This window comes from Centroberyx gerrardi, chromosome 10, assembly GCF_048128805.1.
Source record: "Centroberyx gerrardi isolate f3 chromosome 10, fCenGer3.hap1.cur.20231027, whole genome shotgun sequence".
NCBI classification, from domain to species: domain Eukaryota; kingdom Metazoa; phylum Chordata; class Actinopteri; order Beryciformes; family Berycidae; genus Centroberyx; species Centroberyx gerrardi.
Window position 1 is genome coordinate 6,191,539 of NC_136006.1, and position 13,434 is coordinate 6,204,972.

Genomic DNA, 13,434 nt, shown 5'->3' on the forward strand with positions numbered 1-13,434 from the left:
AATCGCAATTAGATTTTTTCTCAATATCTTTCAGCCCTAACTGCTAAACAGCATTGGAATCATGTTAATTTGTCTGAAAATCAAACCTGGAAGACAAACAATAAACAAACATGGATGTCCTGCAGCTAAACAAGCTAACTTCATCCAAACAGATGTTAGGCTTCAAACTTGCAGGAGCATCTATGTGTTTTCTTACTGTTGACTGACTCAAAACTTTACTTTTTTTTTCCCTTGTTGAGAAGGTTAAAGGTCACCATTGCATCATAACTCGGAAACTCGCGTAGCAAAATTTTCTCTGAGTTTCCGACTTAATCATTCGACTTTGGAGGGCGTTCATGTGACATTTCCAAGTAGAAAACTAGTTTTTCCGATATATCCGCTAGCACATGAACGCACAATTAGATCCAAACCGTTTCTCTCTCCAAAAACCTTCCAGAGGAGTCGGGTTGTGCCGGACTCCTGTGGCCGGCTGACATTTTACAGCAGCGGTGTCCAGCCATGTGCCGCGGAGGGCCGAGAGCGTGTTGTTTTCCCTCCAGCCGATCGCTGATTTCACTAACGAGTCGCTCCCTCTCTGCTTCACCGTGTGCTGATCAGTGAAGCTCCTGCGGTGTTTGGCTGGAAGAGAAACCTGCAGACTCCGGGCCGCTCGTGGCAGACGGTCGGACACCACTGCTTTACAGACAAGTGGTGATGATGATTTAAAAAAAAAAATGTTTTGTCATTCCATGCGTCCACTTGATCCTGCCTGTACGGGGTAAAAATCAAATACTTTCCTTCTGAGCAGCTCAATATGTTCTCCACATGAAGCGGCGACTTTATGTTAAAGTCTGTTTAGGATAAATAAGATAAGATGCACTTTATTGATCCCCTAAGGGAAATTCAGATATTTTTTTTAGTGTTTATTTAGTGTTATCGGCCAGGGCTGTAGTCAAGACAACCTTAGTCGAGTCCAAGTCAATTCCAAGACCAGGTCCAAAGGGGGTCGAGACCAAGTCAAGATCGAGACCAGAGCAAATCGAGTCCCATTCAAGACTAAAATGGACTATAAACAGTGTTCAAGTCTTTGCAAATGTAAAACATAATGCTCAAGGAGTTTCTGAAGGATCAAGAGACGTAGATCCACCTGCAGGAGCTCTGAGCTAAACCCTTCAACATCCAACTAAATGTACAGGATTCTGACTAATCAACACATACAGGTTTGTGAACCATTACATACTATACACAGGTGTAAGCCTGGGTATAGTTTGCCTTAAATTGTTTGCAGTGCTGGGGAGGAAATAGACGAAGTTGGACCAGGCGGTGAAAAACCAGTCTGTGCGACTACTTGTCAGAAAACGTAGCCGTTGTACAGGTTTTTTGGAAGTTACTGGTGGGTTTAGAGACACTAGAGTTTTTGTACTACTACTGTATAGCATTCAGTAAAGCACTGTCAGCAGTAGTAATGCAGGATAATTACAGGATATAAAAGGGAGCTTCTACAGTGGCATCTTGGAGGCAGAAAAAGAAATCAAGCTCAACTCTTGCTTCAGATCTGACAAAGTCTACTGATAAAGGAGCATCTATGTGTTTTCTTAATACCATAATAATACCATGTTTTATTAATCTTCCATACCAGCTTTGGCACCTCGATATCGGTACTGAATCGATACCACGGTAAATCACCGATGACTGAGAATTTCACATATCTTTTCAAAAATATTTATTAACAAAATATCTCACACACAATACACAATCTGCCTTGAAAACACAGTAGCTGCATGTATTATAAAAGCCTTTTTGTGTTCATTTGTGCTACCTGATGATGCACTTCTGTTATATTGTTTTATTACCTCCGCCAAGGAGGTTGTTTTCAGTGCTGTTTGTTTGTCTGTTTGTTTGCCTGTTAGGATTACGGAAAAACTACTGGTCCGATTTTCATGAAACTTTGTGGAAGGGTGTAGCATGGGCCAAGGAAGAACCCGTTAAATTTTGGAGCGGATCCGACTCACGAACAAGCAATAATAGCACAAACCTTGGCGGAGGTCTGCGCTCTCCGAGTGCCCTTCTAGTTATTATTTTGGCACCTATGAAGCATGAAGAAATTCTCATATTGAGCTCTAAACCTTTAATCACACTTATTTTTTTTACACGGTGGAGCTTTAAACTCTGTGCACAAATAGGCCTACAAGTTGTTAGTGACAGATTTTGACAGAATCACAAAGAGCATCAGGCTTGAAGCGGTCTGGATTCAGTTTGTGTTCGTCAGAGACTGGGGGAAAGGAGTCTGAATTAACTTAAATACCTTGATCTCTTGTCATGTATCTAACCGTTACTGTCGGGCTTTGAGTTCCTTGTAGAGATCAGGATGGTTGTTGAGATGCTAAATTAGATGTGTTGCTCCCTTGGCGACACAAACTGTTAAACATCCTGCAAACGGGCGCAGTAATATCTTCAGGTTCACCTTTATCATCGGCTTTGGAGGTGAAGTAGCCTACCGCCGTATTTCACTTCGGGCGCCCTGCTCCTCTACGAGTTGGACGGGTAGCGTGACAAACCGCTGCCATTTCCAACCTTTTCTGTCTTTCTCCACGAAGATACTGAGCAGCCCGACACATCACCGCTCCACTGAATCCTTACGGTCTTTATTTTCCGACGGATGGCATTCAGAAAGTACTGAAATGCCGTCATAGTACCGTTTTAAAATGTTGGTACTTTTATAGTGCTGGTATTCCCTGCAACCCTACCATACAGTATAAAATGAAGAATTCTGCAAACTGTTTACTATGTTCCCACTGTTTAATAAGATGAGTACATGACTGTCTTGGAGCCAATGTTCTGGAAAGTTAGGTTTATTTTTGTTAAAACCATGAGTGTCATAAGCTGCAGTACTTCAGGCTAAACTTTTACTAAAAAGGAACCGTCATGCCTAAAAGCAAAAAATGTTGCTATAAAGAAAACACCTACACTACCAGTCAAAAGTTTGGACACACACATTTTTCTTAATTTTTGCTACTTCTCACATTTTAGAATAACAGTAAAGACATCAAAACTATGAAATAACACAAATGGAATTATGCAGTGACCAAAAAAGTGTTAAACAAATCAAAACTATCTTATATTTTAGATTCTTTGCCTTGATGGAAAGGCAAAGGCTTTGGAAAGAAATTCATACATAGGATCAACTATTTATATTTGTCTAAGAAACAAATTTCAAGCATTTAAGCAGAAGCCTTTAGATCAAAATGGCTTTAAGAGAATGAAAAACATAGAACATTCAATCAGGTGGGTCCAAACTATCGACTGGTAGCGTATAAAGAAGCAATAGTGTACAAATATCAAATCCTAATGCATGAGAAGAAAAATCACATCAGCAGTATTCTTGGCTCAAGGAAATTAACTCGAGACGATCTTCCCCCAAACTAGTGTTAAGTAGACGCACGCCTGGTGAATCTGAATCCACCTCAGTCACGAAGGGGAGGAGGTGAAGGACTGAACGAAGACACGGACTGTTCAAAGGAACTCAACATCAGGAAGATGGTTCGAATATTTTGTTCACAGTGAATAAGTGTTGCGTTGCGAAGGGAATCTGCGTATTTTTTTTGAGCGAAGAGTTTTTGTCAAATCAAGTTGCAGCATGAACGAGCCCCTGAAAAGCAAACATCGTACGCAATCTCAATTTGTATTGCCTCACCTACAAATGAACATCATGTCGTAGGGACGGGACGATCAGCTTATCTATTGGATACGACCACGATACGACGTAATAAATAAAAGTTCAATGACTGACAAAGTCTGACTGTGCAGAATTATGTCTTTCTAGCAATGCCATTGGCTCGCTAGAATGTAAACAATTTAAAAATGTCATTACAAAGTGCAAATAATATAATTTGGATGGAGAGCTTGTGAGATTGTGATGGTCAAGCGTCTCATTAGTGATTACTACAGCAGAATGAATTTATTTTTCTGACCCACGATGCGTATCGTCACATTTTGTTATTGCGATATATTGAATTTCGAGATATCGTCCCATCCCTACTATGGTGGCAAAATGATTACATTTACGTATGCGTGACTATCACGGGTGCTTCATTTTGCAATTTCCTCATTGGACACGGTTAGTGAGTAGCTTTCTGATGTGGTCACTTGGCGGTGCAGCTTGTGCTCTTCACTGCACAAACTTTTAGTGAATCTGTGTTTTTTTTGTTTTGCAGATAGCTGCAAAGATTGGGATTCTCGATTTGGCAATTGAAATTTTACTAGCCGAAATTTGACTAGGAGGATAATAAAATGGTATAGAGCTTAATGAGCCCAGTGGTCTGGCGAGTGCGTTAGGTCCTCTCCTTGCAGAAATGGAAGTTTTAACCTCAAATCCAGTCTTTACCTATCCTCAGTCAAACTCCACATCACCAGCTGCAGCCACTCTATGACTTCTGGGAAAACTGGATCAAATCTGTTCAGTTCTTGTTGCTGCTGGTTAGAGAGACTGTAGATCCACAGGTTTGATCCCCACAACAAAAAAAACAAAAAAAACCCAGTGAAGAAGCAGAGGGAGGAGTGAAGAGGAGTGAAGAGGAGCTGCGGGTCACGCTCTCACGCACGACTCTTCTGTGAAGGATATGACCTCGTAGCGCTCCTCGGTGGGGATGCTGCTGAAGCGGCAGTTCTCAGGAAGAGGCCGAGTGATAGACTGGAGGAGAAAGACAGAAATAAATCAGGGAAGTTCAGTTCACCGTATTTAAAAACAACTCTTTCATCCGATACAAAGTTCACTTACTGATATACATTGTGGACAGTGTGAATAACAGGTATGTGAATGAGTGGGAGTTAGTCATTTTAATGTGGGCTGGTGAGCTGGTTTGTGGTTTTGCCACATTTGTGAATCTATCTGCAAGTTTTGTGCTGCACAATACATCTAGTTTGTTGCCAGGTGTCCAGCCCTCATGGATCTCAGTCTTTAGATTCATAGCGGTCTGGACCAAGCCTATCCATCAGCAGCTAAATCAGACGGTGTACCGTCCGACAAACCTGATTGGATGGTCGATGTAGGCTGGACAAACCTACTTATGACAAACGTTACAGAGCGACAACAAGACCAAAATGCAGCTGGCAAAGGAACTGTATGATAGCAAGTTAGATTTAGCGATTTCATCAGTCCTTAAAAACGTAATTTAGGAACAATCAGCTGTTTAAAAGCTCAGAAGTGAACGCCGCCATGATTGTTGTCGCTCTGAGGCGTTTCCAGATTACATCAATCTGCTTTAGTTATCAAGATTTTGATAACTGACAACTAACACCAACCAATCCGTTGGGGCGAGAAATTATGTGAATGAATTAGTCAGTGAATCAGACCACTTTGAATCACCATGCAAAAAGAGCTAAAGACTGAGATTTGTGGTGGCTGGACACCAGGCAAACTAGTTTGACTATTAATCCACTTTATGCAAGAGCCTGGTATATCAGTTTGCATGGCCCTTCTCTTAAAGGGACAGGACACCCTAAACTCACTTTTTTCCCCCCCAACTGTTAATGTTCATGACAGTCTTATAATGAAAGTCATAATCCTGACATTACACTGCATATTTGTTTTCTGGATTATGTGTGAAAGTCCCAGCTTTACATCACCAACTAGCTGCTGAAATGACTTGATTTGAATGATGACGTTTTGGTGGTGTGGAGATTTCGAAACGCCATAATACACCTCCCCCCCGACCACTTCCCCAAATCCCCCCCCCCCCCACTTCTTCTGGATTTTTCTACATTATGCAGTAGGCGGAGAAAGGCTGAAACTGACTGTGTCCTATAACTTGAACAATGAGCACAATTTTAACTTTTGAGTTTAACTGACAATCTTATGACCTTATTATTTGACTGAGGGTTGTACAGATATGGGTTAACTCCTAGCAAATCATCCAATAAAGTCAAATATGAGCAGAGATGCAGAGTGGAGGCCTGCGGTGCGAGCGGAGCCTCGGTGACTCTGTTCAGCAGCGTACAGTGTGTACCAACCTCTGGCATCGAATATGGCTGCATCCACTGTTTCATTTTCTCCAGGTGGAAGATGAGCATGTAGGCGATGGCCGGTATCAGAAATACCGTGAAGAGAAACACTGCCACAATGGGGGCTACTACTATCATACTGTGGTTTGTGCCTGGGAAATGCAAACACACACACACACACAAACAAAAGAGAAAGATGCAAGCAATCCATTACCGCTTTTATCATGTTCAGACTTCAGAGTTATGATTTTATGACTTGAAACACGTTCAAACTGTTGCAACTGATTCAAAAACATGTTTTATCTGACGGAACAAAGAGGACAGCATCAACGCCAGCATCAGACTCAACACCTATAAACAAACGCAGCCTTACTTGACCCGGGTATGACCTCACACCGCGTGCAGCTGGGCGGTCCGAGCGACTTATGGAACAAGATGAACTGCACCTTCACACAGTAGCGCACCCCCTCCTCCAGATCTCCAATAGTCACTGATGAAGTGGTGCGTTCAAATTCCTGTTTGGGGAGAAGATCGGATAACATTAGTACATAACGGGGTCAGACCGTATATCTGAGGCTGATATTCGCCTTTCAAAAAAACGGAATATCGGCCGGTCAGTGTCGCTCCCCGCCGATACGATGGAGGTGAGGATGTGATTTTACTCGAAAGTTTCGGGGGCTTCAGTCTGTAAAACCTGCAAAGCTGCCAACCCACCTAAGAATGACATTAGTCTGGCTTTCAGTGGAGAGTTTTAGTGTCCCATGATGGTCCACATGCTGTTTCAGAGGCTTTTCCAACCCAACAAGAACAACATTCTGGGGGAAACGGTGAATCATTGTAATCCTTTGTCATGAAAAACGGTAAAATTTAAAGATATTGAATATTGGTACAACTTATCGGCAGTTTCAGTTAAAAAAAATATCAGTATCAGCGTTGAAAAATCCCAGTACACAATATAAATTACATAATCTAAACAATCGCCAGTGGTGTGGGGATTAAGTGGACGCAACATTTCACTTCATTTAGAACGTCCGCTGTAGTCGGAAAAAGTGCAAAAAGTGAAGTTTTCCCTCAAATCATTGACTTATTATCATGATTAGTAATGGTGATCACAATATCTAGCAAAATGATCCAGATTATCACTTTAGCGAGAATCGTGCACAATGTCCAGGATATTTAAACGATATTTAATGTATGACTTTTATCGCCCTCTGTAGGCGGTTGGGAGTGTCTTGAAATACAAATTAACTTTTGTTCCTGAAGAGTATCGGAAAGTGAGTTTTGAAAGCCAGAAATCTCGGCACCTGTAATCATTGAATCGCTGGTATTGATCACCAGCTCCATCAACCCACACACATTATTATTATGATCATTTTGTTGTACTGTGGCATCATTTTGGGGGGCTCACAAGATGATTTATGTGAGGAAAAAAGCATATTTCTACTGTAAAAATGTCTATTTTTTCTGATTTTTCTTTAATTTTTGCCTTTTTTCTTGTGAAATACTGAATAGTTTTCAGTCTCTAGGCCTCCTCTGATAATGAGTCAAATAAAACAACCTGAAAAGGGAAAAATCATTGTGTGGTTGAACTCTGCACACTTGTAGGTATCGCTTTGTTTCAAGATAAAAAAGGTTGAGAAGCACTGCACTATGGGATAAGAAAAGGTTTTACATCACATCTGTGCCTAAAACAAGTAGGAACACCACATGCTTGGTGAAGCCATGAGGAAGCTCACCTGCAGCGGCTCCTCCTCCCTGCCGTAGTAAACCACATGCTGAGCGTGGTCTCCGTATTCCAGAGCCATGCTGTGGTTTCTGCTCAGGTGGACGGTCAGGCGCCCCGGCCGCGCGCTCAGCCGGACCGCGGGGCTGCAGGGACCACCTGGAGGGCCGGGAGACAAAGTTAGTCTGCGCTACCATTTGCCTTCTGTCAATATCAGAGGTGGAAGCTTTGAGATCTCAGGAATCACAGACACACCGACCTTCACCTGTGAGTCTGAACACTTTTCATTTAGTCAGGAGAAGCTTGCTATGGATTTCTAATGTCATTTACTCGTGTTGCATGTCATCCCACCCCCCTCTCCACTGTAAACTATCCAATAAAGCAGAAATGCCATAAGAGATTCCATCCTTCCACATGCTGAGCAAAACGTTTTTGATGTCCATCATGGCCGAAACAGAATTATCCAACAGTGACATTACGATTGGTGGTAAAGTAGTAGTAATCTGTTTGGGGACCAAAGTGACGTGTCAACGTACAGGCGGCTGGTTTACTGTCGTTACGGCTCATTAACCCGAAATGTTTCACTAACCTCACATTAAAGACACAGTAACCTGCAATAAATCATGCTAAGTTTACAAGCCTAAATTGCTCTTTAAATGTTTAAGTCTATATCATTGTGAAACCAATCAGGGGAGGGGACAAGGAAAAGCAAAGTGAGTTTTTATCTGTTTATTTTTCAATTAATGCTACCTAATTAGCGCTTGTTAACTCATCAAAACAATGCAACTTTATGAAAGGCGATACCAAAGCAGCGAAAATTTGTGTATGAGCAATCTGAGTCTGTCACCGCCCACAACCGTTCAGAATAGAGCAACCCATCAACTAAGTTGCTTGCAGTGTGTTGCAGCAACCAGTGGACTTCTGCATGTTGCCTGGATCTTGGTTTCTCACCCTGGTCGCTACAGGCGTCGACCGGTCCGGAGGTCAGGTTGTGTTTCTCTGCTCGGACGCGCAGCTCCACGCAGCCGTACTCCGCCTTCGCCTTGACGGACGTGACATCACAGGAAGTGAGCTCAGTCTGGACGCAGGCCGGCACGTCCCGCCACCCACGGGTGTCAAACCTGAGGACGAGGAACAAAGACGTTTGACTCGCAGAAGGAGAAACTATATCAGTCCGGTATCAGTAGGTGAAAACAAACGGGTCCAATAAGGTTCAGCTGTGTAGAGCATGGCACAAACCGGGTTAGTATTATTATTATTACTATCATTATTATTATTATTATTCAATTCAAACTTTATTCAAGACTCATCTTAAAAAAAAGAGGTCCATAGCAGGTAAAAACAATACAAGACAATTACACATAAATAGAAGAACATAAAAAGAATAGAAGAAGGTGAATAAGTAAGACAACATATCAGATTTATTATTATTATTATTTATTATTATATGTTAATATGGTTCCTGAATTGATGAAGACAAAGTTCTTCCCTTGGCTTTTAGAGACTTAAAAGGTGTAACTGCACTTGAGCAGATTTCAAGAAAGATTTTAAGAAAACACTTATTTCATACATGAGGCTTTTCCACCCTGACAAGAATAAAATTATGTGGGAAAAGCACCGAGTTCCTGTAATTTTTTTAGTCAAATTTAAATTTAAAGATACTGTATATCGGCAATCTGCAGCTTCAGCACAAAACTATTGATACCGGTATTGGCCTTAAAAAACCCACACTGGTCGAAATCTAATAGGAGCGCGCCATATTAGAGTAGGGATGCACCGATGCCACTTTTTCAATGCCGATACCGATTACGAGTATTAAAGTTTAAGTATCGGCCGATACTGAGTACCGATCCGATCCATTACTTTTACTGAACAGTGCAGACTTACTTCCTTAGTTTGGGGTCAGTAGACAAAATTATTGAGATAAAATCCTTGTTTTTCCCACTGTTTGGGAAATACAGGCTTCTATGTGCCACAAATGCATAAAATCAAGACAGTTTGCTTTTATTTCTTATGTTACTCATGGCTTTCGGTATCAGATTTTAGTCTTGGGTAAAATCTCCGATACCGATATTCCATTTTAGCCTGGCATCCCTATATTAGAGGCCTTTTTGGAAGGAAAATACGATGTCATCTCATATTTTATTATGAGGTACTTAAAAAAAAAAGACACAAAGCAAAGGAAATGAAGAGCCAACCCCTTTTCCTTTTTCATGCGACCAGACACGACAAGAGCTGTTTGGTTTCAGGTTTTCAGGTTTCTTAGTTTCATTATGTGTAGGAGGATGTGTTTGCTTGTTCACACCCACTCCGCTCTGCCCTCACCTGCGGTACTGAGCGGTGTAAGTGACGTTACTGTGCTCAGGTGCCGGAGTCCATCTCAGTAACGGGTCGACGTGGACGTCCCGCGGCGGCGGCAGATCCTCACACAGTACTGCTGGAGACGAGAACACAACAGCGAGTAAAAAGACAACATCTGATACTTTATTCAGGGGTTAAAGCAAAAAGATCAGGGCTGAAGCCGGGCCAAGTTGACCTCTGCTTTTAAACAACCGTGACTTTTGGGGGTTTTACTATGAGGAGATCCTTTACTATATGTATTCTAGTTTTTAGGCCAGATAATTAAGATAAAGTCAATCAATCACACCCTCTTATCCCTCTTTCCCTCCAAAAATGATGTTAACTTCCATATAAGAATATAAGTCTATAATTTGTCGTATGTGAATAATAGGATTCATCACCAGTGTTTTCCACAAGCACACTGAATAGCCAGCCATCATTTCATGCATCCTGACACCTCGATCCATTCAAAGTACACATCTTAAATGCTGAGTATTTTCCTGTGTTTACATCAAACCATAGTTTACTCTGGAATCCAATTAAATCAACTGTAGAGACGGAAAACTTAAATAGCAAAAGGTGAGTCAGATGTGTGCCAGTTAGCCCAGACACGTTCCATTCTGTTGTGTGTAAATGACGTAACGCCAAAGCCAACTAAAAAATCTGGCTATTTAATATTGCTTTCCTTATAGGCAAATTTGTACATCTCCTAGAAATTGACTTAAGACTTTTTAAAGATAGTTACTGTCCACTTTCAATTTCGGCATACACTCAATAGACCAAGATGCTGTAGGTTCACTAAAATTTTAACTTTTATAACTGGTGTGCAGATTATCTTCTCCCACCACAACATACCGTTGGGCCGGTAAGTTACAGCGCAACACTAAACTATCCTAAAAATTGAGATTTCATTTAAATTAATTGCAGTTTGGTGGATAATCTATATGCCGAATTTACCAGAAGCCTCTATGAATTCAGGAAAGTATTTAAGTCGTGTTGCCCGAGGTGTGTACCTTTGCCGATAAGCAAGGCAGCATTAATGTGTCCGATTTTGGGTTTTAGCTATATTTGGTTAGCCATCTCGCCATTACTCCCTTACACACACACACACACACACACACACACACACACACACACACACACACACACACACACACACACACACACACAAAGGGTATTGCCTAATAGCCTAACTAGCTAAAAACGAAACCGACTTTTACCTTGACCGACGAGGTGAATCCACAGCAAAACGTAAAGCATCGCTAATGCCATTTCACATGCTGCAACGAATCCGCGAACAGATTTTGCAGCAGTAGGCTACAGCCATACCTAACTGAAATAATAAGCCGTCTCCTAACCTAACGTTACATCTGCCAGACAGACACTTCTCCAAAATGTCAGGCAGACGGGAAAAAGCTTCTTCTTTTCCTCCTTATTGTGACTCAACGGCGGACGTCAACTGTGTGCCGACAACTTCCTGAAACGCCCCTTAACTTGCTTAAAGGCAAAACCTGAGTTTAGCAACTCAGTGCTGCTAAATACATGTTTGGTCGGTCCATACCAAAACCATCCATTATTTAATCTAAAACTGATGGGGACTCGAGTCACATGAGTCAGACTCGAGTCACAGTTTTAATTGCTTGAGACTTGACTTGATGCATGAAGAGAAGACTTGAGACTTGACTTGACTTGGGTTCTGGTGACTTGGGACTTGACTCTGACTTGTACTTTGATGACTTGAAAAGGTTTCTAAAGTCTTGACTTGAGATCTTGTGTTTGTGTAAATGACTTAGATTGAAAAGTGATGAGATTTGTTCCAGCAGACGACTGAATTTAAATTCTGTTTTCTGAATTTGTATGGAATGATTGAATTTATTGAAGTTGAAACTGATTATAGAAATCAAACTCATGATGCTCTTACCAAGTTTTTATCCTATTAAAACCATATTGCATTGAAAAGTCCTAGATATTTAGTTTTCTTTAAGATATTAAATTGATACTGGACTCTCACATTTAGACTTGGGACTTGACTTGGCACTCAAGCAAAGTTGACACCTCTGCCTGACGTTGCTCTGCTCAGTTAAAGATGACTCCAAACGTGGAAATGAAGTTCTTCAACTTGACTTTGACCTCATCTTGTCTAGTTTTTTTTGCCAAAAATTCAAAAGCACCCTCTCTCCTCTCTCTTCTCTCTCCTCTCTCCTCTCCTCTCCTCTCTCCTCTCTCTTCTCCTCTCTCTTCTCTCTCCTTTCTCCTTTCTCCTCTCCTCTCTCCTCTCCTCTCTCTTCTCTCTCCTTTCTCCTCTCTCCTCTCTCCTTTCTTCTCTCTCCTCTCTCCTCTCTCCCCTCTCTCCTCTCCTCTCTCCTCTCTCTCCTCTCTCTCCTCTCTCCTCTCCTCTCTCCTCTCTCTCCTCTCTCCCCTCTCCTCTCTCCTCTCCTCTCTTCTCTCTCTCCTCTCTCCTCTCCCCTCTCCTCTCCTCTCTCCTCTCTTCTCTCTCCTCTCTCCTCTCGACAGACATCGAGGCTCCAGGAAAATATTTGGCTTTAACATTACAAAGCCAGAGAGAATTCACCAGGGAGAATAACGGAACACACATAATAACAATAATAAAATAATAAAGTATATATAAGTAAGTATTCATTCCCATTCCAACAGTAGTCCCAGTTGAAAAAACGTTGAAAGGTTTTTGTAGTATAAAAGTGTTCGGTGCTGATGCATTATTAAACTGGCTGAGATGAGAAAAGCTCCAGACAAGTTTCCTCGCTGGAAATATTCCCACTGCTTTGACTTTCTCCAGTGAAAACAAGACGATTGGACATCGATCGACACTCTGCGGTTCCCCTGACCAATCACAGGAGAGTTTAGACCGTTATCCTGATGTTTGAAGGTAAGAGACGATGCGATTTTTTTTTTTTTGGAATCTTTGCAACTGGCAAAATGGAATAAACAACAAAGTCAAAACATAAAAGACAGAAATAAAGTCAGAAAAGCATAAGATGAACCAACAAAGAAGAAGGGACAAGACATACAATGCTGTGACTGAAGATCTGAGACAGTCGTGTGTGCGTGTGTGTGTGTGTGTGTGTGTGTGTGTGTGTGTGTGTGTGTGTGTAAAGAGGCAGAAAGAGACTTTAAAAACAGATTAAAAACTGTTTCTTTCAAGTTATTTTAGTTAAAACAGGCCAAGCCATATACTGCCGTACATCAAATATCCCTCCAATTTATAAAAAACCATGATGCTACTTGGGAACAAAAAGAAAACAACAGCCAGGAAATCACCAGAACGACAGAAAACCAACGAACTGACAAACTGTGCAACAACAAGCCATCATCTGATATCCTTAAAATGTAAATGTGATGTAAATGTGTCTGAGTTTAGTTTACAGCATCAC

At 41.5% G+C, this 13,434-nt stretch overlaps 1 protein-coding gene across 1 annotated transcript; it reads right to left on the reverse strand.

Moving 5' to 3' along the window:
- Positions 1–1,698: 1,698 nt before the first annotated feature.
- Positions 1,699–11,412, reverse strand: ifngr2 (interferon gamma receptor 2). The gene is made up of 7 exons (XM_078286039.1): positions 11,263–11,412; positions 10,028–10,139; positions 8,654–8,823; positions 7,716–7,861; positions 6,353–6,494; positions 5,989–6,131; positions 1,699–4,669 (listed from the first exon to the last, which is right to left on the reverse strand). The coding sequence occupies exons 1-7, from the start codon at positions 11,312–11,314 to the stop codon at positions 4,565–4,567; spliced, it is 870 nt and encodes a 289-aa protein (XP_078142165.1). The 5' UTR covers positions 11,315–11,412; the 3' UTR covers positions 1,699–4,564.
- Between the last annotated feature and the right edge of the window lie 2,022 nt (positions 11,413–13,434).

Excerpts from the sequence above, each read along its gene's own strand:
- ifngr2 (XM_078286039.1), bottom strand. The coding sequence starts at position 11,314 with ATGGCATTAGCGATGCTTTACGTTTTGCTGTGGATTCACCTCGTCGGT. Across the intron at positions 8,824-10,027 it reads TACACCGCTCAGTACCGCAG|GTTTGACACCCGTGGGTGGC; the intron begins GTGAGGGCAGAG and ends CCTCGTCCTCAG. Across the intron at positions 4,670-5,988 it reads AGCCATATTCGATGCCAGAG|TCTATCACTCGGCCTCTTCC; the intron begins GTTGGTACACAC and ends TTTCTCCTCCAG.